This window comes from Pelodiscus sinensis, chromosome 1 (genome assembly GCF_052426305.1).
Source record: "Pelodiscus sinensis isolate ZL-2025 chromosome 1, ASM5242630v1, whole genome shotgun sequence".
NCBI lineage: Eukaryota > Metazoa > Chordata > Testudines > Trionychidae > Pelodiscus > Pelodiscus sinensis.
The window spans coordinates 178811528-178837546 of NC_143052.1; the positions used below are offsets into that span (position 1 = coordinate 178811528).

General features: G+C 39.9%; 1 protein-coding gene across 1 annotated transcript in view; it reads right to left on the bottom strand.

Moving 5' to 3' along the window:
• The window catches only part of TMPRSS15 (transmembrane serine protease 15), a 92873-nt gene that overhangs the window by 45457 nt on the left and 21397 nt on the right, over positions 1-26019 (bottom strand). Inside the window, exons 7-13 of the mRNA XM_006128840.4 lie at positions 23118-23226; positions 13654-13763; positions 12335-12472; positions 10500-10649; positions 9053-9158; positions 4324-4474; positions 2611-2752 (exon numbers count right to left, since the gene is read on the bottom strand). Of these exons, the coding sequence (XP_006128902.3) occupies positions 2611-2752; positions 4324-4474; positions 9053-9158; positions 10500-10649; positions 12335-12472; positions 13654-13763; positions 23118-23226 (906 nt within the window). The remainder of the gene's footprint in view (positions 1-2610; positions 2753-4323; positions 4475-9052; positions 9159-10499; positions 10650-12334; positions 12473-13653; positions 13764-23117; positions 23227-26019) is intronic.

The following is a 26019-nucleotide window of genomic DNA, read 5'->3' on the forward strand; positions in this document are numbered from 1 at the left end:
TACTGGACCAGTGAGTCCCAATTAAGGTAGGTACAACCTGTACTAGATAATATTGTTGAAAACTCACTGGGGAATTTATATCAATGAAGGCATACAAAGCAAAGCAAAATTATGGTGTCTAATATTAATGTGTTGTCCCAGGCTAACTTTGGATACAGTGACTTTGTGTGTCCTCTCCTCTCATATTTATTGTAAGGAAGGTTTACAATTGATATATTATTGTATTGTCAAAAAGTCCTAGTCTGCTTTCCTTTACTGATGTCTTAGACTTAGTAGTGTTGGGATTTTTAGTGAAATGTCAATATTAGTAAACCATACTTTGAGTGATTGGAAACCCAACCAATAAACTCACTCCATTATTTTAATTTCAGACGATCATTATTTACTATATGCAGTCAAGTTAGCAACTTGAACTTACAAACCATAATAAACCTAACATTAAATGGAGTTCTCATGCACTTATTTTTCATTTCAATTAATTTAGATATTCTGTGCACATCTAATGTTTTTTCCTTTTAATTTCCGAAATTCCCATGACTTTTTTCCATAAAAAAATTCTCCCCCCCCCATAACAAAATAAAACAATGTTCTCTATTTTTTAACAGCTTTATTCATGCGTATAGGTAGGTATCTAGAAAAATAGGTGGATCCTTGTAGCAGATATATCACTTCTACACTCTTATATGCATGTTCCAAACACAAAGTTAAGATTACATTAAAGAAAAAAAACGTTTAAATGCCTTCAAGCAATATAAATACAAGAACATTAAATTTATGTGGTCTCCACACAATAGCTCTTGTGAACTTTTCAGGAATGGTGTAGGCAGAGGAGTGTGGTGCGCCAGAAAGGAGGATTACAACCAATGTTTTTAATAGCTTATGAACTTTAAATTTAATTTTTGTTCAGAAGGAATTTTTGGATGGGTGACGCCAAATCTGGGTGGCCCTGGCATGCTGGTATTTGACACTAATACAAGGCTTGCAACACTAGAGGCTTACCCATTTATACAAGAAAGTTATATATGAAGCACAGAGTTTACAGCCCTATTAAAACACAGATGTGCATACATACTCAGATCTCCATGAAATTGTAGTCACATAATCCCTTATGATATCAGTGTGTGGCATGGCAAAACTATCTAGTCACTCTGTATTACTTTCAAATATAAACTGTAATATAAACATTAAAATACATTTTCAGGAAACCTCAATTTCTACATATTGTTGAGACAAGATTTGAGTCCTTAAATCTTAAAATCTTAAGGTGAGGCTTAAAATTTGATACAGGCAGTCCCCGGGTTACGTACAAAATAGGGACTGTAGGTTTGTTCTTAAGTTGAATCTGTATGTAAGTCGGAACTGGCGTCAGCCACTGCTGAAACTGATCAGTTTCAACCGCGGCTGAATCTGGATGCCAGTTCTGACTTACATACAGATTCGACTTAAGAAACCCAGGCGTCCCCAAGTCAGCTGCTGCTGAAACTGATCAGCGGCTGATTCCAGGAAGCCTGGGGCAGAGCAACTCTGCCTCGGGCTTCCTGTAGTCAGCCGCTGGTCAGTTTCAGCAGCAGCTGACTTGGGGACGCCTGGGGCAGAGCAACTGGGGTGCTGTTGGGTTGCTCCAGTAGCGCGGCTCCTCGGCGCTACTGGAGCAACCTAGCAGCACCCCAGCTGCTCTGCCCCAGGCGTCCTGATTCAGCCACTGCTGAAACTGACTAGCAGCGGCTGAATCAGGATGCCTGGGGCAGAGCAGCTGGGGTGCTGCTGGGTTGGTCCGGAGCAGCGCTGCAGGACCAACCAGGCAGCCCCCAGCTGCTCTACCCCAGGGGTAGGCAAGAAAAGCCTGGTCTGCTGGGGGGGGGCACTAGCTGCACCCCCCCCCCCCAGCAGACCAGGGAGACGGGGGTGGCGGGACCGCCCAAGTCCTCCAAGGCTTTGTTTCGTCTCCCTGGTCTGCTGACCTGAGAGACGCGGAGCAAAGCCACAGAGCACGCGGGCAGCGGGACAGTCCAGGCGTGCCGCGGCTGTCCCACTGCTGGCGTGCTCTGAGGCTTTGCTCCTGTTCCCCTGGTCTGCTGGGGGGGTTCAGCAAAGCCGCTGGACCCCCCCAGCAGACCAGGGACACCAGAGGAAAGCCGCCGCCTGAGCGGCTTTGCTTGTTTGCCCGGGAGCAAAGCCGCCCAGGCGGCGGCTTTGCTCGGGTGTCCCTGGTCTGCTGGGGGGGTCCAGCGGCTTTGCTGGACCCCCCCCCCCCAGCAGACCAGGGAGACCAGGAGAAGCTTTTCTCACCCCGGAGGACACGGGTGGCGACCCGCCGCCTGTGAGCTCCGGGGCGAGAAAAGCCCCGTTCGTAAGTGCGGATTCGACATAAGTCGGATCCGCGTAAGTTGGGGACTGCCTGTACTTTCAAAATCTAGGTCCTCATCCTCAACTAGTTTAAATTAGTGTATTGCTATGCATGTCCACAGTGCTTTGATACATGCCCGCTTAGATTTTGATCCTTACTTTGTAACTACAGACACACATCTAAGTAATTAAGCAGCTGAAAATGTTTTAAGATAAATATATTCATAGAAAGTAAATATATACTTTACTTTTAAACTGACTTACTGGGAAGTGGAGATGGAGTAGTGGTTGTTGGAACTAAAGTTGGCTCTGGATAAATACTTTCCTTACACTTTCCACTTGTCAGGCCAATGTCGTCTAGAGCAATATCACTCAGACCTGGGTTTTTAAATGCATCAAAAATCACCTGAAATTAATGGAAAACACAAATTTAGAATATAATGGTAAATTATCTAACCAAATGTTCTTTCTGAATAAATTTCCCTTTCTTTCATGTGTTTTTTGTTTAAATTTCTACTGTAATTGCTGCTCTGTCTTCCATTCTAAGTGGGTCACTAATGGCAAGAGATAATTCCCTGCTAGAAAACTTTGTGAAACAGTACTACACAAGAGTAAATTGTTGTTCATGCTTAGAAATGGAGAGATCTACTTATTTACCCCTACGTATCAAATGAGTTATGTCACTGAATACACAATACAAGCTTATTATCTATTATTATGAAGTTTCCCCATAGAGAATCTGAAATTACTATGTTCAAAATCTCTGCTGACTTTGATTGACTTAGCTCCCTTGATTGCTAAAGAGCTGCATTAATTTAAACAGAAGAGAATCTATTGTTATTGTACCTCAGACTTACTATTAATGTGCAGCAGACCTATTACCAAACATTAAATGATGGTGATCTAAACAGCCAAATGAGATATTCTTCTTGGTGTTATAAGGAAACCCAGCTTTCCTGAAAACAGACCATACCTATTCTACAGAAGCATATGTTTGCTAAATGGTAATTGCAGTCCTTAGCATTCCTCTCTGGCAGCAGTTTTGTTCGAATGACTGCTCATCTTCACCACCACAACTAGATGGGTCATACCTAATACTTATGGAATGAATTTGCTGTTCAATCCAGAATAGCTGAAGGAATTGCCAACTGTAGTTCTCAAAGGCCATGTCTACACTGAAGGGAAAAGTCGACTTAAAATATGCAACTCTAGCTGCGTTAACTACACAGCTAGAGTAAGACCTTAAATAGTGTTTTCAAGCTGTCCATACAGCAGAAAGTTGATGGGAGCGAACACTCCCATTGGCTTCCCTTAGTCCTCATGAAGAGCAGGACTACTAGCACCAACAGGAGTGCCCTCTCAGTTTGAATTAATGAGTCTTCACTGCACTCGCTAATTTGAACCCTGGAAGATCGACTGCAACAGCATCAATGTGCGTAGTGTAGATACAGCTTTATAGAATAATTTTTTGATTTATGATGTAAGTACAGTCATTCTTTTATCCAGCTGGATATAAAAAAATCCTTTTGAAAGTAAATTCCAATTTGTAATTATGTACTTAATTGGATGGTCTATTTGGGAATCTCAAGTTTCTGCTTTGAATCTTATTAGGGACAAATATTTCATATTTTGATCATTTACAAGGTATTTCAATTTATAATCGGATTTAGATACATCCTCAGATTTCTCTTGTTGTGACAAAGAGCTTTCTTTAGAGATAAAGTTGGCTGTCCTTAGTCAGCAGTAAGTCTCGCTGTACTACTATATCAATAAGAACAATTTAAACTCTAGAAAATGCACAGACTAGTTCTGAAGATCCAGTCTTCTGCATATTAATAAGTATTTGACAATAAGTATTAGTGGAAAAACAGAGGATATTACTTCTGCAGATGCAGAATATTGCAAACATGTTCCAAAAGTTGTTGGAAAATAAAGTGAGAGTTAGCTAAAAGTAATAACATTAATATCTAAACAAACCTTAAAATGAGATGTTTCATTTAAGGTTACTTGTCCATAATTCCAGTTGTTTCCATAGTTTCCTTCTCTCTGGAAAACGGTCTTTTCCATGTTATTGCTATTCGTGATTTTAATACTGAAGCGATAAACGTTAGTACCATACATATGATACCTGGAGGGGAAACAGCAAAAAATATTAGACTGGAATTCATCCAGATGAGTGAATAAAAAAAAATATCATACTGAAAATACTCCTTCAAGCCTTTCATTGCATAAATAGCTTTATGAAGTCAAGATAGGTCAAAAATTAAAATGTTCGAAGCATTTTCACCCAATATAGTTTGGAAATTTGTTTCTAATATCCCATAGCTGTTTGAAAATTCCCACAACACAGGGTATCGAAGTAATATCTCATTCAGGCTCTAATAAATGTAATTCTAAACACAGTTTGATTGTGACGGTATCCTTCCTGTGTCACCAGACTTCTAGCCAAGGCCCCATTTCGGAAGAGCGGGGCGGGGGTGGAGGGGACAGCACCCACGTGTGCCTCTCACTTCTAGCTGGTGAAGGGAGGGGGCAGAGGAGTAATTCACGGAATCCAAGGACTTTCCCCTCGACCCTTGAGGCTATGTCGAGACTACGCTGAAGCTTCGAAAAAGGATATGCAAATTCCACATGAACTGAATTTGCATATCTTCTTCTGATGTCTCTTTTGAAAGTGAAAGTAGTTGGGACGCATTTTTTCAGCAACCCCACCCTTTTGAAAAACCATGTAAACCTCATTTTTTGAGGAAGATCAGCTTTTCAAAAAAAGTGGGATTGCTGAAAAAACCACGTCCCATCTACTTTCACTTTTGAAAGTGGATCTTTCCAAAGTGAGATCAGAAGAAGATATGCAAATTCCATCCTCTTTCGAAACGTCAGCGTTGTCTAGATGAGCCCTGATAGTCAGGGGAACAGGAAGAAAAGCATGCTACATCCTGGTATGCCCAGCTGCTGCCCCCACCCCACTCTCCCGAAATGGCATGTGAAAGCTCAACAACCTAAAATGGGATTATAAAATGAGGTTTTAAGTTTCATGGCTTCATAATGGGTTTTCCCCCCTTTCAACTTAAAACATTCAAGCTAGAGCTATAGATTAGAGACTTTTTTATGTGTGTACTTCTTCCAGAAAAATAGACATTATAGACTAGAAATTTAGTTGTAATGTACTGTGAATTAGCGAATATAACCTGCGGATTGTCCATGTTTTTACCAACCACGGTCTCCCTCCCCCCTTGAGGTATACATGTCTGCGTCTTTTGCAAGTTGATTTTTCCTCATAGTAAAAGAAGACAAGACCAACATAATAAAATCAGCATCTTCAATTTAATAATAATTAAATTTAATAAGAGCGGTAGTGTTGTTGTATTTACTAAAATACAATAAAAGTTAAAACATTATTTACTGTAAAGCTACTAAAAAAATATTAATACATATGATATTGCAGTTTAAAAAAAATCCATTCTACGTATTGTTATAAAATAAATAGTACATGCTGCATGCTGAATAAGTTTATTCTGCATCACTTGAGTCATAACTAACAGCATCCTCCTCAGCGTCTGAGTTTTCAAACTTTCATCATACTTGCTGTCTTGAAAAAATCCATAACTTCAGCTAGGCGTGCCTCGGTGACGGTTGAGGTCTGTGATGCTGTGTCAGATTCACTCTTGTAGTCAGATTCAGAGCTAGACAAGTTGACTCTCAGAAGAATTTCACATTTACAGAATCCATTGCGAATAGTACTGTAGTCAGTATTATTCTTTCCCAAGCTGCCAATACCCATTTGCAAACTTCCATGTAAGTTGCACGGTGTTGTTGACCTGCTGGAGTGAAGATGTTCTCCCTGTTTGTCATCCAATTGTCCCATTCCTCACAAATGAAGCAATTGAATGTGTGGTTGACATCAAGCAGTTACAACTTGCAGGTCAGTCCACCTGGAATTATGGTGATATGTGCTCCCACGGCGATGATACGTTTTTGAACCGAAGTTTTACGGGCGGCCAAAGCATCTAAAAGTAGCAGAGATTTGGGATTAAAAAAATCCGCCTTTTCATGCACGAAAGCAGCTGTCTGTCCACGTCTTCATCACCTCAGTGTTCATCCAGCCCTTTTCGTTACAGACCACAGAAACACCGGCTGGTAGTTTTTCGAGGCATCATCACCCTCTTAAAAATTACCATCGGTTTTAATTTCTCACCATCTGCTGTGCATGCCAATATGACCGTAAACAGGTGTGTTCATGGCCAGTGGTTGCTACACCGACTGTCTTCATTCCAGTTGCTGCAACAGACTGAGTTGTAAGTCTATCAAAAGACATGGGCACCTAGTCCATGTTAATGACGTTATTTGGTTTCAGGCCCAGCTGAAAATCTTTGAAATCATCTATCTTCTTCTCCCATTCGTCAGGAAGCCGTTGCCCAACACTTGTCCGTGCTTGAACTGAAAGGTTGTTTCATCTCATAAATTTGTAAACTGAGTTACTTGAGCCTCCGTGAAAATCATCGATTTTCATCTCCATAGCCATAAGTCGAGCCTTGAGCTTTATGGCTACTGTTAACACCGCATGTTGGCTATCTGTGCAAGAACCCACTTCACCAGGTTTTCTTCTAGATTTGGCCACTTGGCTTTCTTTCCTCGGTGCACTATTTTGCAAGGATTTAATTTCTCAATCTCCGCTTCTTCTTTACTCCACTCATGAACAGACTTTTCATTAACAGAAAATTTTCTGTTTGCTACTCTATTGCCATTTTCTTTTGCATATGTAACAATAGATCATTTAAAATTGGCTGTATATGCTTAGGCATCTTTACAAATATTTTGTTGGACTATATTTGTTATAAATTGAAGAAGTTTTAAAACGTTGTGGTTGGTATGTCATATATCGGTAATAGGGTAGTGCTTATTGCTCAGTGGCCTCAGCTGTGGTCATTACCAGTATAAAAAAAATCCAGTATTATCGAGTGATGTCATAATCTTCGATCTTTATAGCTAGCAAATGGCAACCATACCAAAGACCACCTTTTATGAAGGCAGCAGAAGTCTCTGAGGGTTAAGTGCATCCGCGGGTAATCTAATATTTTTTTAAACATGATAGAAAAGCTGTGGGTAATACATGAGTGCTTGTTATATATGGATGCGTGTTATATTTGCTAATTTATGGAAAATATCTTGATATTTTAACCAAGAGAAACTCTGCTGCAAAAATCCAAACAAATGAGTGTAAAAGTTTCGGAAGTTTGATTTTCTAAGTGGAAAAATTTTGGTCAATATTATTATTACTACTTTTTCTATAAGTCAGAAATTTCAAAGCTAGAAAGGATCTTCAAAAGTTAAAGAGGACAATTTTTCTTTCTGCTTCTTATAATAACCTGTTATGTACATGCAAACTGTTACCATGCCTCCTCTCAGCCTCCTCCTCTCCAGACTAAACAAACTGAATTGTTTCAATCTTCCCTCATAGGCCCTTAGACCTTGTTTTCTAGACCTTAAATCATTTTGGACTTTCTCCACATCTTTCCTGAAATGAGGTGCCTAGAACTTGACACAATATTTCAGTTGAGTTTTAAGCAACACACAGTGGAGTGGAATTACTTTTTATGTGTTGCTTAAGACACCCATGCTAATACATCCCAAGGTGGATGTGTCCTTTAACAAAACAATTTTATCACCCTATTACAGAGGGAGACAGATGAACTGGAGTTCATTTACAAGTTCAATGCCATCAATTTAGGCTTCGATAAATGTCTTAACTGGTTAATGTGCTACAAAGGCAATTTCTCCAACTTTGATATTTGCATCTCCACATCAAATACTGTGAATGAGACACATCCATCCAGACTTAACTAGCTTCATTAACACTGGTCCTAGAACTGACCAGTAACTTCTTTTTGCTGTTATATATGCCCCAAATTCTGTAATTTCCACTTCAACGCATCTGATGACGTGGGTTTTACCCATGGAAGTTCATGACCCAATACATTTGTTAATCCTTGAGGGTATGTCTACACTGTGGCACTATTTCAGGATACTTCCAATATCGCAAAATAGCATTTTCTGCATCTTGACAGCACACTTGTTATTTTGAAATGTAATCGAAATAATGGGCATGATATTCCGATGTCCTGGTAAACCTTGTTCCATGAGGATTAAGGGAATTGTCAGAATAGCGGTCTATTTCATAATTTGGTGCTGCGTAAATATCACCAAATTTTGAAATAGACTATCTTGAAATAAACTTGAAATAAGGAACACAATTTATGTCGATCAAATTGCGTAGCTTATTTTGAGCTAACGCTGCAGTGTAGACACACCTAAGGTGCCACAGGACTGCTTGCTGTTTGGTCAATGAGAGACCACCTAAAACTTCTGTGTGCTTTGGATCAACGTCTATATTGTAATTTCTTATGGCACCAGAGACAGAAACTTGCAATAAAATTTCCATTGACTATACTGTAATAGGACCAGGATTCCACCACAGGAATCTCTAGTTTGTTATGGAAACCCAAATTCTTTGCAGAACTGTACTGTACTGCTGCTGCATGGTTGGGCTAGGTTGTAGACCCAATTAATTAAGTACATTAATTACATTAATTATTCAAACCAATCAATTCAAGCCAGATTGCTGACTCAATTAATCAAATGATTTATGACAAAATACATTTTCATATGATTTCATTCTTATGTAACTTGCAGATATTTTATAACATACCAAAAACTTAGACAGAATGGATCTGATGCCGGAACTAAAGGCAAGCTAAAAAGTCGAACTCTCTGCTGTCTTGTTGTAAATCCTATGGGTGTTGAAATATAAAATCCTATAAAACAATAAAAACCTTTCATTTGGTATCAAGTTAATGAAGGTTGAGGATGACATTAAATAATTTTGGTCAATAAAAATCTGGTTAGCAAAAAATATCATAAGCAACAGTGCTAACTGCACATAGAGCTAAATATGTGGGAAGGCTGGGGAATGTCATAATAGCAGGTGAAAATGTGAAGTTATGCTCATTGGCAAACAGTAGTTTTAAAACATTTATTTTAATGGATCCTTAATCTGCACAATGACTGACGAAGGGTGAAAACCTGGCCCATTGAAGTCAGTGGGAGTTTCACCAGGCAGAGAAGGATTTCACTTATTGGATTTATAGTGAATGAATTAAAGTCTACCCTTATGACAGATATCTGCAACAGTTACCCATATGACCTTAAGTAGGTCATCTAGTCCAATCCTTTGCTCAAAGCAGGATCAACCCCAACTAAATCTTCCCAGTCAGGACTTTAAAAAACTTGATGATTACCTGCTCTGTTCATTCCCTCTGGGATACCTGGCAGGACCACAGTCAAAAGACATTGGGCTAGATGAACCTTTGGTCTGACCCAATATAGCTATTCTTATGTTCATATAGCTTGAGTCCAGCTTATTAAGCATATCAAATTGCTCTGCATCAATAACCAGTCCTCTTCATTATTTAACACTCCCCTATTTTTTGTCATCATATGTTTATATCAAACAGAAGTAGTAGAAATATGTTGAAATAATGGCACTACTGCACATAAGAACTGTCCACTCATATTTAGTGAGGTGCAACAGGAAAAATCTACAATACATGAAAAATTCAGAGTTGAAAATCAGATCCAAATGTACTAAATGACTGTCATGTTCTTGCAGCTGCTTTGCTTTGCAAGATTTGAGAGTGAAAATAATATACTGGTCTTAAGATGGCTTAGGGAGTGAACATGTATGTACTACAGCCAGATGAATACTTTATACTAAATAATGTATTTGGCAAATTTGTTTCTTCTTCTGTAAGTAACCAGTATTTCAACAGATTGCAATTTTCTGTATTTAATTCATCATAGCTGGATAAATTTTGAATAATTCTCAGTCTGACAAACAGTTTGTTTTGACCATTTAAAGTGAAATTCAAACTACATTGACTAGCATTGATTGGGCTGACAGGTTATATGTTCTCCCTTTGAATAAGCATAAACTTCAGAATCAATTTTCAGGGATGAGTTTTAATAATGATGATTTCAAAATTTCCAGACCATGAATATTCTCTCTCTGCTTAAAATTCACTTTTTTCATTTGGATGTTCCTTCTATTAAACTCTTTGTCATAACAGTCACAAAGGGTGATTTGTATTTGTTCTTACCTGACAAGTTGCCATACGTATGGTCATAATCAGGGCCAGACATAAAAGGAAAAGTAGGACCACTAATTCTCTCCCATTCACCATCATCTTCTAAATCTTGACTCCAATAACAAAAACTATCCTCAAAATTGCAGTTAATTTTCTCATTATCTGTGAATATCAAATAAGAACGTAAGACTAATGATTTAATCAACATATAAAACTGTGAATTGCTATGAAAAAATAAGAGTTAGAATGTATGAGTATCCAGGAGGACTGCAACATATGACCATTTTTGATTCACTTCCCTCAGAAGAAACATTATAAAGTTGAAACCGTGTACAGTTTGAAATTCCCTAAACTGTGTCTTGCTGGCCTGGCAACATCTGTGGTTCCACAGAATCACCGATGTTCCTGAGCCAGAGAGCCCAATGGCTGGGAGTTGGGCAGCTGGGAGCTTTGGGAGCACAGTGGGGCTTGGCAAGGGAGTGGGGGGCTGTGGCAGCCCAACAGCCTGGCAGATGAGTCAATGCCTAGACAGTGGCAGCCCAGCTGGGGAGCCGGGGCAAGGCAGCATGGCAGCCCGGCAACCCAGCAAGGATTTTGGGCCACGGCATCACTGCAGTGCAGCAGAGGGGCTGTGGCCCCTACAGTCAGGCAGCTTGGCAAGGGCGCTAGATCTGGGGCAGCAGGATCCAAGCTGGGGTGCTGGGGGCATGTCAGCCCAGCAGCCAGCTAAGCCTGGGTCAGCAGCAAGGAGCCTGGCTGTGGCCAGCCATAGGGTGACCTTTTGGGGCCAGAAACTGAGCTGGAGGTGGACTGGGGGCCAGCAGCAGAGGACCTCCATGGACTAGCAAATTCCCTCATGTGGTATCAGTCAGGTTGCCAGGGTGCCAGACCAGGGAGGTCCAACCTGTATATGTTTGCCTCACAATCCTAAACTCTTCAGTGGATGTCAGTATATCCATGAAGTTGATCCCTAAATGTCCTAGGATTCTTTGTTAAGAATTCCTTTGATGCTCCATAGGTCAACAATGATCCATTCCTTGTGTCCACTCCGGCATCGTTCCTTTTGCAGGCTGCTTTCCACTCACTCCTTCTGGCTTCCAAATTCTTTTTCTTTCCCACAATATCTTGTTCAGTAGGAAGGGACTCTTGTCTTCTAGCCACCATGCTTTCTACTGCAACTCACAACTTTTGCAAGGTTTCTAGAGCACAAGAATGTTGGCCAGCCAGTGGCCTTGTCTTACCGTAATCTCCCCCAGGGTCACTCCCATTACTCAAAATATGCTATCATAGACAACAACCACCTGTTCAGCCTATGCCTAAATTTTCTCCTGACTATCTGGAAACACTTAAACTTAACTCATGTTGTCCTTCATTTGTCACAAACAGATTGGCTACATTCAGATTTTCTTCCAATATATATCTATTGATTGAAGCTGATATATTCCTCTATTGACTTTAACAGTTCTAGGACCATAATTCATTGTAATGAGTTAAAACATCAGTAACTCCACCATTTAATTCACCCCAAATGTGAGCAGATACTGAAGAGGAAATGGGAATTAATTTCAATGATTTTGTATTGCCAGTTCTTATATATATTTTATGACATATTTTCTAAAAATGTAAACCAGGCTTTAATTTGTATTAAACTTATAATATACAGAATACTACAACCAGTTCCTCATAGGCTACATAGATACTGGTCAATGGAGCTTTGAAGAAGCACAAAGGTCCACAAATATGGATCCAGTTGCAGGACTGAGCCATAAAATGTATCCATTCATTGCTCTCACCATCTCCACTTTTTATTTTTTTGTTGAGAAATAACAAAAGGACAAGACACTTACTGCTTAGTTCACTGGTATGAAATGTGGTATATGTTGCATTGAATCCATTATAATTTTCAGAATAATCTGTAATAAACTCTGCTGTAGCCTCATCAGAAAAAATGTAAACTGTTCCAGGATTTGTCCCCCAGAGCGAAGCTAAGAATGAATACATACATACATAAATAACTGTCAGCTACCTGAGGCAATTCAATGTCACCTAAAGTGAGTGGTGCTATTATAAAAAGAGAGTGGCTATTTTTTTCAATTCTAAATAAATCTCTCTTTACAGAAGTGATGACTGTCTAAAAAGCAAAAATAAGCATTTTTGTAATTAGCTAAAATATAATTCTTTTATGAGGTAAAGCTTTGTCCTCAAATCTGCACATCCTTCCAACTTTAACTTTAGCACAGATGCCAGCTTGTGAACAAAATACATTTTCTTATATAATGACTACAATTAAACTATGGTTATGCTTTAATTATATTTTGTAATATCTAACTATTTGCATATTAGCTCTTCAGCTCCATACTTATTCCCTGTAAATTTTCTGGAGTTTGCGCATGCTCAAAAGCCATAACACCAGAAGTTTGAATACTTGATTTCATTATTTGAATTTACCTACATGGTTTGGTAATTAATACTTGTATTTTTAGAATCAAAGAACTTAAAATACATTGTGATTACTTTGTAATTTTATTTCCCTGCACAATTCATAAAAGTACGAAATATAACATAAAAGCAAATAAGATTCTAATGAAAAGGAAACCTCCCAACATTTCCCCTAAAGATGTATCAAACTTCTCATAAAAAATAGAAGTTACTTAAATAGGTTTATTTAGGAAAAATAATGGTGGAATCCCACTTCTTTAAAATGGGACACAATGGTAAATAGTATGCATGGTGATATTCTGATTTATTTAGCCCATAAGCCCAATAAAATGTACTCTCTTCTTAGAGCAACATTTAGCAAGTTACTTTAAATGAGTAAGAAAATATATTTAGATTAGAAATCTTCAGAGAAAAAACTTAATCTGGACAACTATTTGAATATATTTGATCAGGGAGCCAATAGCCACTCTGGGACCATGGGAAAGTGGGGGGTGGTCCCATGCTTCTTGTAGGAAGAGGTGAGTCCAGGGACAGCCAGCCTTCATCACTGCCTGGAGTGCACCATGGTAGCTCTTCCAGACCTTAGAACCGTCAGAGAGAACCATGTGACACTCTGGTAGTGACTCAAAGGGCCTGGGGCTCTGGGTCCTTTAGATTACCGGGCACAAGGGCATTTGCTCCCTTTGCCCTCCCCGTTGGCAGTCTCAAATAATAATGTCTGCCTTACCTCTTAAAATCTTGCTTGGTCCTGTACCTTCATAAATGTTTAAAATGTCTGTGTATTGTTGGGTATCAAAGGAAGTGAAGTTTAGTTTAATTGATAATCCATGATTCGTGCTAATATAACCAAATAAAAAAAGAAAAGAAAAAAAGGGAAGATTATATGATTATTATATTCTCTTGGACTTTTCCTTGTCTGTAGTAAATAAACGAGGTGTATAAAGGCTGCTTAATGGATAATTCAGAACGGTTATGGGAACTGAATTATCAGTTTTTCTAATCTGTGATAATCTTGGTGAAATTTTAGATGAAGCATTACTCTTTGTATGTGAGCACAAGAGAAAAGACGGGAAGCCTCTGCAACAATGGAAACTTTAAGAAGGATAGGATATAAAAACACACCTCAGTTAAGCAACTGCTTAATTGATTATCCATACCACCAATTTAGGGTATATTTAAATTTTGATAACTTAATTGAAGAAATGGATTTGAGAGATTAATTTTAATTTTATATAGTCTTATTAAAAATTCTTACCAGCAGCAATTAACTCTTGAGCATATAGAAAGACAAAACTAGTGATAAAATGGTTGATATTCAGGTTTTCAGAATGAAATTAATCTACATTAGAAAATAATATGTATCCTTAATTATTATCTTGGGAAGGTGAAGTTTAGATATTTGACCAGGAGTCCCTCAGCATGGGGCCTCTATCATTTTGTTATCACATGAGATAATATAAAGGGGAAACCAATCCGAAGTGGGATCACAATACAGTTTGGTTAGTTATTATTATAGCAATTTACCAACATCTCCTTCCCAATGGATCTATAGCAGTCAACCCTTATTACCTATTTCCCAATGAATTATATTAGTCCTAGGATCTAACTAACACTCCTACCCATTTTACAAATTCAATACTTTATGACAAATTATATAGACTGGGTGCAGAATGAAAATGTTTGGTCTCATTTTGGGTCCATATACAACAACAATTCAAAGGCAGTGTGATGGCTTCTAATTCGGGCACGAGCACTTAACCCTCTCGCGTTGGAGTTACGGCCCTGTGTGCCCGCCGTCTGTAAGTTAGTTTGGGGTGTGACGGCTTTTAGTTCGGGCGCGATAGCGCAACCCTCCCACGTCGGGGTTACGGCCCTGCGAGCCCGCCATCCGTAAGTTTTTGTGGTGCATACAGCTCAGTTAAATCAAGGAACTGAGGGAGGGGAATGGAGGCTAGGGGGACCCGGGCCCTCCCTCTTCACCGGGTCCCAGCCCAGGGCCCTAAGGGTTTGGGTCTTTTAGCCCTTACCTGGCTAACGGGGTCCCACCCCATAATGCGTCAGCCCATGGGCGCCAGAACGTCCCTGCCTCGGGCTGCTTCCTAGCCTCCCCCCCGCCGGTCTGGCGAGACCGTGACCTCATGGCCCTTACCTTCCCAGCGGTGGCCTGTGCCTGTCTGCCTGCGTCCTTCTCCAGCATCCAGGACTTGCTCCTCAGCCGGGGTGGGAGGGATCGCCTGTCTGGCGTCTTTCCCCCTGCTCTGGCCCCGGTCCTGGGCTTAAATACCCCGCCGGGGCTCACATCTTCGGCGTCTGCCCCGCCCCTGATGTTGCAGGCCCTCCTACGTTGTGGTGTGGGAGGCGGGGCTATGCGCCAGCTTGCCCCCTCTCCGGCATGCTCGGGCTTGCCGGCATGGCTGGGAAACGTCGCCTGCCCCTGCCCCTGTCCCTGCCCCACGCCGGGCATGGGGAATGCAGCGTTCCAGCAGGGACTCCGCAGGGGCATGCCACCCGAGTTACCCGGGGGGGTTGTTGCCGTGGCTCCCCCCCGAGTGTAGGCCGGGGTTAGACCGTCACAGGAAGTATGAAACCATTAGAAACAGTAGCTAAATACACATTTTTTACAATCTTAGTAAACAACAGAAATTCTTATTTCTAAAGTTATTTTACAATAATCTTTAATGGAATCTATTAGAAAACAGGGACACACACTGTAACGCTGACAATCTTTAAAGCACATATACAAACAAGCATGTACTTCCTTATCAAGTAGGTACCTAGTTTCAGAGAGTGGTCAATTGACTCATTTGGTCATCACCTAAAAATGTCTGTATCACCTGATTTTTGCTTACTGGTCACATTTTAGTTCAGTTATCATCCACAGTAGGTGTTCATCTTGCAAACACAGAACAAAAGATAGGCACTACTAGGCTACGTCTACACTGGCCCCTTTTCCGGAAGGGGCATGTAAATTTCACCAGTCGTCGTAGGGAAATCCACGGGGGATTTAAATATCCCCCGCAACATTTAAATAAAAATGTCCGCCGCTTTTTTCCGGCTTTTAAAAAAGCCGGAAAAGAGCGTCTACACTGGCCCCGATCCTCCGGAAAAAGCGCCCTTTTCCGGAGGCTCTTATTTGAAGTAGGAATAAGAGCCTCCGGAAAAGGGCGCTTTTTCCGGAGGATCGGGGCCAGTGTAGACGCTCTTTTCCGGCTTTTTAAAAGCCGGAAAAAAGCGGCGGACATTTTTATTTAAATGCCGCTGGGGATATTTAAATCCCCCCACGGATTTCCCTACGACGACTGGTGAAATTTACATGCCCCTTCCGGAAAAGGGGCCAGTGTAGACGAGCCCCTACAGTGTGCTAGTAGGCAAACAGAATTTCTGGAAAAGAAACATTCAGTTTAAAACCTCTATCTGAGATGGATACTTAATGTCACCAGGAAATTCCTGATGGCTGGTCCAGGACCTTAGTCTTATCTGTTCCAGATGTCTTCAGTTTCAGGAAGTGATGTACTGAAAGAGACTGGCACTTTGATCTCATTTCTATTGGGAACAGGGCCCTTTTATCCCATTTCTACTGGATGGTTCAACTTTATCCCTTTTCTTGGCGGTGCTAGAATGAACCAGTAGACAGTGACCCACCCATATGACTGAAGATTTGAACCACCAAAGTGAGAGTTGTCTTTTCTCATCATCCCCTCAGGGAACAAGATCTCAGCTTTTGTAGTTCTTGCAATGGGGAATGGAATTTTTTAGTGTCTTTATGCAACATGCTTTATTACACCAGTTTCTATGCTTTATTACACAGCAAGTTTGGCCATAGCTGTTGGTCCAACCATCTTGAGACATATTTCAAATACTACCTAGTTTGCTTTGGGCAGCAACTAATCGCAGACTGTTGTTTTTTGTGAACCCCTTTGCAGTGCATCTTTGGCCTTTGCAGTTTTGCTTGCTCACGTTGCAGCTTCTTTAGCAACTCTCCGCTAGATGCTGAAATCTTCTAAGTTCATATGATTTACCCAAAGTCCCTCCATATTCTTTAATACTGTTAAAACTAGTTATAACTGTCCATTGTACAATGCAAAATCAGTTCAAGAACTATTGTTCTCCACAACAACTCTATAAATCGTATGAGATCCTGGAATATATGGCTGAGCTGAATCCATGCATTATATATTACCAATTACATTTCTGATTATTCCACTCTGTGATGAAGTGTCCTTATAAATGCATTGTTCATGTTCAATTCCATTTTATTTACTGCCTCTTTCAGTACAGGTGTATTTCACTAACTTGACAGGATAAGCATGCTTGATCGCAAACATTAAGCTTATTGTATCACTTAAGCTAAAGTAGATCAGTATGAACAAGTGCTGCTTTCTTGCCTAACAATACTGCCTGTCGATAAACCCTTTCAGTAAATTCTGAATTATTTTGCCCAAAGGTGTGTCACCTACAGTTGACTTCCCTTTTGTGTGCTTTTTAATAATAATAATAGATTTAATAAATTTTCATATTCACTGATGTACCTGGCATGTAATATAATATCAGTGTCTGACATTACATAAATATTTATTTCATTCATTCATTCACTGACAGGAAAATGGGGATGTCTTTTTAGCTCCATCAACCATATAGCTTTGCAAAAGGCTGCATCAACTATGAGTTTTCTCATACCATTGAATAAACCTAGCTGTTAGATTTTGAGTTTCATTATCTTTGCCACAGTTCTAAAAGGCCTTAATGCTTAGGAAAATGTATATATGGTGATAATTCATAACACGCTACGTCTACACTGTGGGTGTTTTGCAGAAGAGGAAATGCAAATGGACCTCTCATTTGCATATCTTGTGCTCTCCTTTACATATGTTCTTCTGATCCTTTTTGCGGAACAGGTTTTTACGATAAAAAGCCCTGTGTAGATGGGGCCATTTGTTGAGAAAAAACCCTTTTGCGCAAGAGCCCGTAAACCTTCTTCCACAAAAAGGATCGGAAGAAGATATGCAAATGAGAGCACAAGATATGCAAATGAGTGTTTCATTTGCATTTCCTCTTCCACAAAACACCCGCAGTGTAGACATAGGCTCAGACAAGAGCAAAGATTTCCGTATCTGTCATCTAGTCCATGCTCCCATCCTCCTTGTTGCAAAACAACAATTTAAATTCAGAAGAACTGGGGTTGTCCAACATATCAGTTGGCTGTACACCTTCATTTCTAACCACCATACAGCAGTCAATTGTATCAGTTCAATATCACAAGTGCTGCACCCTATTTCTCCATCACATTCTCCATACTTTTTCTAAATGATTCTCTCCATATTCTCCCCATCAGAAATATATATTGATCCAAGAGTCATAAATTCATTGCCAAAATCTATTCATCTTTCCAATAGATCTATTACTGTGTCATCTGAAGAAGTGTCTTGTACCAATGAAAGCTCATGATACCATCTACATTTTTGTTCATCTCTAAGGTGCTACAGAACCCTCCACTGTTTTTTAATTTTTTTTCAATTACAGTAGACTTCCAATAACCCAGAACCTATTGGACCTAGGTGGTGCCGGATTATCAGATATGCTGTAGTATCAGGAGGTACTATAAACTGGTTATGTATATACTGTATACAGTACATACTGTATATAAAGTGTTCTTAACCCTTTTTATTGTACATACTGTATACAGTATACTGTAATGTTTTAGTTTTTTAAACCCTTTTTTACCCTTTTCACTCAGTTCAGCTGCTGCCGCTGTTACCTTGTGACTCATTTTTTGCTGAAGCTCAGTCACTAGGCTCTTGCCTTTTTGATGCCCGACTATCAGGAGTGCCAGACTATTGGATGCCGGACTATTGGAGTTTTACTATACTGTGTTGTTTTTTATGGTTGTGATTCCCAGTAGAAGTCCAAATACAGATTAAAAAGCAACAGTCTCAGAACCAGTTAGGAGATACTCATGGAACAAGGTTTGTACAAGGTTTGATACTCATGGATACAGTTTGTAATCTTTATTATTTTTTTCTTTTGTGGCTGTGCATAGGTAGAAACAGAAATGTATATATTTATGCAAATGAAAAATGATGAATGGTGTAAAAAGTAAATAGACTTGGGAAGGGCTGCTTGTGTAATTAAATATGATAGAGGGGAAATGATCCCACTGTTGCTGTCACATTAGTTTTGTGCTTTTAGTTAAAAAAAAAGGTGACATTATGTCTTTGTTCAGGAAAGAAGTAGAAAAGGGAGCATGGAAAATGTCTTTCATTTGGGTCACTGCTGAGCTTTCTGCTTACCTAGTACAGAGGGAAAGGATAGGAAAAGATCAAACCTGATTGTGCTTTAGGTTGATATTTTTTTAAAGTTTTTTTTTAACAAGAATAACATAAAATGCATCCCACTGACAGCCAAATTCAAAAGACTCCCTAAAGAAACAACTTCACTCTGCAGGAAGACTGTGCCAGAGTTAGGAGATACCCAGCTGACCTTTTCAGGCTTTCACAATAAGTGCTCAGACTTTCCTGAGGCAAAGAACTGAAGAATAAAACTAGACAATTATTTTTCCCATTGAGAAACATGTAACTACACACATTTGCTGCATCATTACTGTAATGTTGGACATAGTAGATGAACATTTAAAAGTCCTTTGCCTGGAGTGTGTGGCATCCAAAGGTCAACCCCAAGATACAGGACAATTCCTCTTATGTTTGCATGCTATCTGTAATGCTCCTTTATCTATCAATTCACTATGCAGCACAAGCCCAACATTTCATGACAGAAAAGTGCTCGAGATCTGCTATGTAAGGGCTAGGTATTATTGTTAGTAATAATTGATCAGGTGATTTTGATTCACATTAACAACAGGGGAGTATCTTAATATGAAAGCATTCTTGTTCAAAACTAGTCTGACCTTTGTGGGATGGTGTCATGGGCACCACTCACCACTGGGGCACCTATTCCTCATCACTCTGGGGATTAGTTCGTCCAGAAGCTGTGCTCATTGCTGGCAGGCTCTTTCACTTGTAGCCCCCATCATTCCAGTAGCTGCAGCTTCCTCTTTGTGACTTAGCTCTTAGGACATCAACTCTTTCAAGGCAAATTGTCCAAGGGAGTCTGCTAACGACTGCCTGGTCTGCACCACTTCCGCAGTGGCTGGTAGGAGAACCTAGGCCCTTCCTCTGTTCTAGGTTCCAGACCAATTCTGTTCCACCCTGGACCACACTGCCTTTTCCCTGAGGCTTTGCTTATCTTCTGGCTTTCCTCATTTCCCTGTGTTGCCAGCCATATATCTCCCTCCTTCCAGGGAGTAGCTATAGGCTACTTGCCTCTGTACCTCGAAACACACCTTCCTTCTTCCTACATCCTTGCATCCCCTTTCTGCACTCAGCTCCTATGCTTTATACAGATCCTGCCTGTCCCTAGGGCAAATCTGAGGGTGGGGTGAGGTAGGAGAAGGAGGGCCATTTGGCTTGGGCCTCAAGGTTGAAGGTGGCCTCAAATTTATGCACTTGTTAATTTTTTGACAAGTTTTGCAACTTGCTTTTATGCGCATCCCTATCAGACCAAAATGTGACACATACTCTCAGCTTAGAGCTGCAAATTTAAGCAAATAAGAGATGTGATTTGGTAAAAGATTATTTTTTGTTAACTGGTATAGTTTCTGTCATATTAAAATGTTCGTAAATATTAATAAAATATATAGTCATTCTGATGGCACAAGATTAGACCATAATGAACTATGGGACAAGGGCATTTGAATGTGCTCCCCATGCTTAACATCAGCTATGACATTGTGCAAAAACTAGAGTTTTTCTCAATAGCTAGTGCATCTGCACAGGGGAAAAAAAGGCTAGAAAAGCATTTATTATATAAAAATATTCAAATTATGTCTCTCTCTCTCTTTTTGGTGCCTTATTATATTTTCACATGTTGTCATTTTTTATTTTTATTATGGCGAGGGGCCTCAGAAACTGGAAGTGGCTCAGGTCTCTGGACCTCTGAGAGAACCTGATTGTCCCTGTCCAGCTGAGCCATAAGTAATTAATCCATTCTCCCTGGTTCCTCCTCCAGCTGTTGCCTAAGCAGCACCTTAGCTCTCATAGTCACATTAACCCCTTCAAGCTTTGTCTGGGATGGACACCTCATAGTATATAATAATCATGCAGCACCTCATTGATTTTGATAGGGGCCTTATGCCTGATTTAATCTGTTGTGGATATGGGGGCCATATTTTTTCCATGTATTTAAAGAATAAATGAAACACCACTATATTTTTTAAATTGGGTGGCTACAGTGTGGGGTCCTAAACCCTTTTTTAGGCACATGATTTTCAAAAGTGCTGCGTACCTATCAGTTTTCATTGATGTCACTGAGTAGTCTCGGGGGTGCTCAAGCTTTTTATTTAGATGCCACCCAATTTTGAAAATCTTGGTACCAAATCACTGTCACAGTGATTCTCAACTTTTCCAGCCCCCTTGGGTATATATACCACTGGATGAGAACCAGTGCTCTAGGGTTGAGTTACCTCTACAGCATCATTTGAAAGAGTTTAGCATATTGTCCCATTATTAGCCTACATGGAAGTAGCATAATTCAGACAATTACACCATGCTTCAGATTCTGGGAACCTTCATGCTATGAAGCAAAAGTCATCATGCATATGACGGTAAAATCTGACCCTTAGGATATAATACTCACTATATCTGATAATTAGTGTTTGCCAGCAATTATCAGTAAATGACACTGAAGGTATCAGAAGCTGAAGAGGAATGAACGTGTTTACAAAAAGCAAAGCATGAGACTTAAATGTTATGCTGATTAGCTAAGCTGAAAGGGCACGTTAAAGACCTGAACTGAAAGACTGAGATTTTCAAAGGAGTCTGTGTGATTTTAGAATCCCAAATCACACTGAATTTCAGTGAGACTTGGGTGTCTAGCTCCCACATTAAGAACTTTCATTGAGTACATGAGGATCATAAGGCTGCCAACTTTTACAAAGCCATAAGAAGAACCTTTGCCTATGACAGTACTTTTGAGTGTCCCACTTGGGTAGATTTTCAGAAGCATCTAAGGCCCAGATTCTTTAAGATATTTAGGCACATAACTCCTGTTGAAATCAATGGGAGTTAAGTGCCTAAAAACCTTTGATAATCTGAAACAAAGTTTGGAAAGAGAAGTTTCATTGATTTCTAGCAGAAACTTGTACCTCTAATTCCCCTAGGCATATCTGAAAATTCCACTCATCAACAACAGTGTTATCTCTTTCAAAACTATTGCTATGAACATAATAGTTCTATGGTGTGGGGAGTCAACTGAGTGGCAAAGCATCCAAATTATCCATGAGCAGACAACTACAGTAGACTTTCCAATAATCCGTCACGTTTGGGACCTAGGTGGTGCTGGATTACTGGATATGCCGGAGTACCAGGAGGCATTCTCCTAACCCAATCTCCCTGCCTCCATCTTATGCTCGGGTCCTGAAGTCACTGGTACAGCCACGCGTCTCCCTCCAGGCACTGGGGCATGTGCACTGAGCAGCCGCCATTTCAATGAGCTGGCTGGGATGCCGTGTTCAACCCAATCCTGCTCCCCTTCCCTTTCCTTTCCTTCCCCAGAGCCAAACACCTTCCCTCCCTGCTGTTACCCAATCCCCCTTCTCCCCCAACCTAATGTCCGGGTCCCAAAGTAGCTGCCTGTGCTCAGTGGCCTGCTGTGCAGGTTGGACGCTGTGTGACCGTGAGCGGACTGGAGACCGTGAGCGGAATGGTGCGGACCGTGAGCCTGCATGCGGCTCACAGAGGCCCGGATATGAGAGTGGCTGACCTGAGCAGTTCTGGGTTCCAGTTGATGCCGGACTATCGGGAGTGCCAGACAACTGGATGCCGGACTATTGGAGTTTTACTGTACTTTCATATCCAGAAATTCAGTACCCAAGCTTCTTCATGCCAGCACTATAATTTCATGCATCAAATATCTTAAGTGAAAAAACTGATGGCATATTTTACTTTGGAAGTTTGGGTTGAAGTTTCCTTATTTCAAGGAGAGCTGTGTACATAAATGGAAGAAATTTCTATTTTACATTTTGCATGGACATCTTAACAAAGAATGCAGAATACAAAGAATAAGTTCTAATATAGAGGAAATGAGCACAATTTACAATCAAATACATGGTAAGTAATAACATGTTGTGAAGCTGCTTACCGTATAATCCATTGGCAAACGATATTTGAATTATAAGGCTTTGGATAATTAATAGAGTGGAAAGACCCAGAGGAGCCAGTCAACATAAATTTTCCATCACAAGTTGTAGCTGTAAAGAAATTGTCATTATTTGTCATTGTACAATATGAAATTTGTAAGTACAGGTAGTACTAAATGAAACTGGAGCAAGAAACAGGCTTACATCAACAATTTTGAAAATGTATTATAAGGGAAAATCTTGTAGGTATGAACAGGGGGATAAACTAAATAACACAATAGATCTTTCTTATATCTAACTCCTATAACTGTAAGATTTACCAGTCCAAAACTGACTTTTTTTGTTTCACTGACATCTCATGGAAAAACACAGTAGTCGGAGACAACACTGCTTATCTAGCTATTCAGAGAGAGAAACAGCAACTTTCCTTTAACGATCATATTTCTTATTGTTCATTCATTCTTGAACTCACAAAATAAACCGTTTACATCTTTTAAAAAATCAGCAAATTTAAGCAAAAACACAAATGCAAAAAGCCAAGTAAGAGCACATGAAAATGGACAAAGTTTTACGTTTGCACATTTTGAATTTCATAGAATATTTTTTCTAAAACAGAGGCATTTTTCAAACCTTACTTTAAATACCTTTTCTGTATTCTCAGTAACACGGGGATCATTTTTTAAAACAATGTGTTTTCTCCTAAGTTTTCCATTTACTGTTTAGATATTTTACTTGCAAAATAGACAGGTACTATATTTTAAGTGCAATGACACATATTACTCAGGGAGCAAGAGAAAGGTGGTCAATTTGATACAGACCATAAGAAGTTATATATTGTTAGTAATTGATTTATTATATGGGTGTGGCTATTCTCCCTTTATTCTTAATAATGAGCTAAATTTATCAAGAGCCTTAAGATGTGGCATTTTCTTATAGATGTTCAGCAAAAGAGATACTAACCTTGTAGAGTTATTGCTCTAATGACTATGGCAAAGTTTGGCACATGCTTCATTTGTTCAACAATTCCCTTTGTCTCCTCCTCCATCAACATTTCCTTTATCTGCTCTCTCACTATCTACCCCAAAACCAACTTTCCACATTAGAGAGCTTGGGACTTACTATAAGGCTGTGTCTTGACATTGGGGCAATTTCGGGATACCGAAAGTATCCCGAAATAGCAATAGTGTCTTTAAACACACTCATTTTGAAATATATTTCAATGTAACCGGTGCACTACTCTGGTGTCCTTATAACCCTCATTCCACAAGGGTTAAGGGACTTGTTGGAATAGTAGATTATTTCCAAATTTGGTGCTGTGTAGATAGCACCAAATTTCGAAATAAGCTATTTCAAAATTACCTTGAAATAAGCTATGCAATTTGCATAGCCTAAATTGTGTAGCTTCTTTCAAGATAAGGGTGCTGTGTAAATGCACCAGAAGTGGGCTACTTAATACAAAGGCATTAAGGCAACAATGCACTTATCCAAATATTTCCCCAATGGTCACAAAGGTTCTTGTGTAAAGGTACCGGCAGAAGGCTAGCTGAAGAGGTCTCTTTTGATTTCTCTAGCCTCCTCGCTGGTGGTTCTGTGCTGCTCCAAATACTTCCCTTCTAAGAAAGGAGGCACCTCTGATCAGGGCAAGGCAGATACTGAACTGTCATTTTGACTTCTTTTACCTCATTGCTGGAGCCTTTGGGCAGCTCCAGCTGTTTCCTATGCAGGGACAGAACAAGGTTGTTTGGGTCCAACATGGGGTTGGCAGGAGATGGTCCTTGTTTCTTCTCCACCACAGTAGAATCCGGTCAGCCCCAGCCACTTGTTTTGGGGGCTGGGAGGATTTAGGATTTAATCCTGCTCTGATTTAAATCAATGAACCTATGTCTACACTACAAGGGTCCACACCTGCAACACGTCCATACCTCAAGCACTTTTTTGCGCAAGTAAATTTACAGTAAATCAAAAGAACAGAGGGTTTTTTGCGGTTTAGGTATACCTCTTTCTATGAGGAATAACTCCTTTTTGTGCAAGAGTTCTTGTGGATGGTCAACAGGGTATTTTTGCACAAAAAGAGCCAATCGAAAAAAGCTCAGGTGTTTTGGTGGCTATTCTGTCAATAGCAATCAGAGCTTTCTTCCATGCAATCTGGATGCTTCGCTTGCACAAAAAGCACATCGCTTTTGTACTGTGGACGCACTTGTGTGCAAGAAGTTTTTGAGGAATATCTCTTCTGCAAAAAGCTTCATGCACAAGAAGTCTACAGTGTAGACATAGTCTGACAGAACCAGCCTATCTTTTTAATGTTCAGAGTCCTTTATCTGCCAGTGAATGTTTATTTCCTCACTGCTAACTTAGGTTAATCTCTTTTAGCAAAATAGCAATGCTGTGAAGTAGGTTTATGGTGGTAGATAAAAATAGAGTTATTAGTGCCTGTTATGAGAAATAATGCTTCCAATAGATGACCCTCCAGACTCCCTTTTCCTTTCACTGATGTGCTAAACTGCTGCTTTTCAAACAAAACTGTTTATTAATAAAAAGTAGTTTAGGCTTTTCCACGTTTTCTGGAAACCAAACTGCTATTTTTAATTTTTCTTCAGTTTTGCCTATTGTTGCTACTGCTTATAGCAGAACCAGAAAGAAACAGTTCATAGTACTTTTATTGACAACATAAGAAAATGGATGTATTTTTCATCATCTGTTGTCTGAATTGCTGCTTAAAAGCTTATGGATTTCATTACACTCTGTCAAAGTCAGGAAGAGACTGTAAGAATTCCACCTTTCCTGTAATGTATCTATACATCTTTAGCATCTGCTAAATTCAGCAACACTAGAGGAAGAAATAGCCGAGGAGGGATGTGGAAACCAAGTTTAGTTGTTTAAAGGAAAATAGCACTTTTTGTGTGC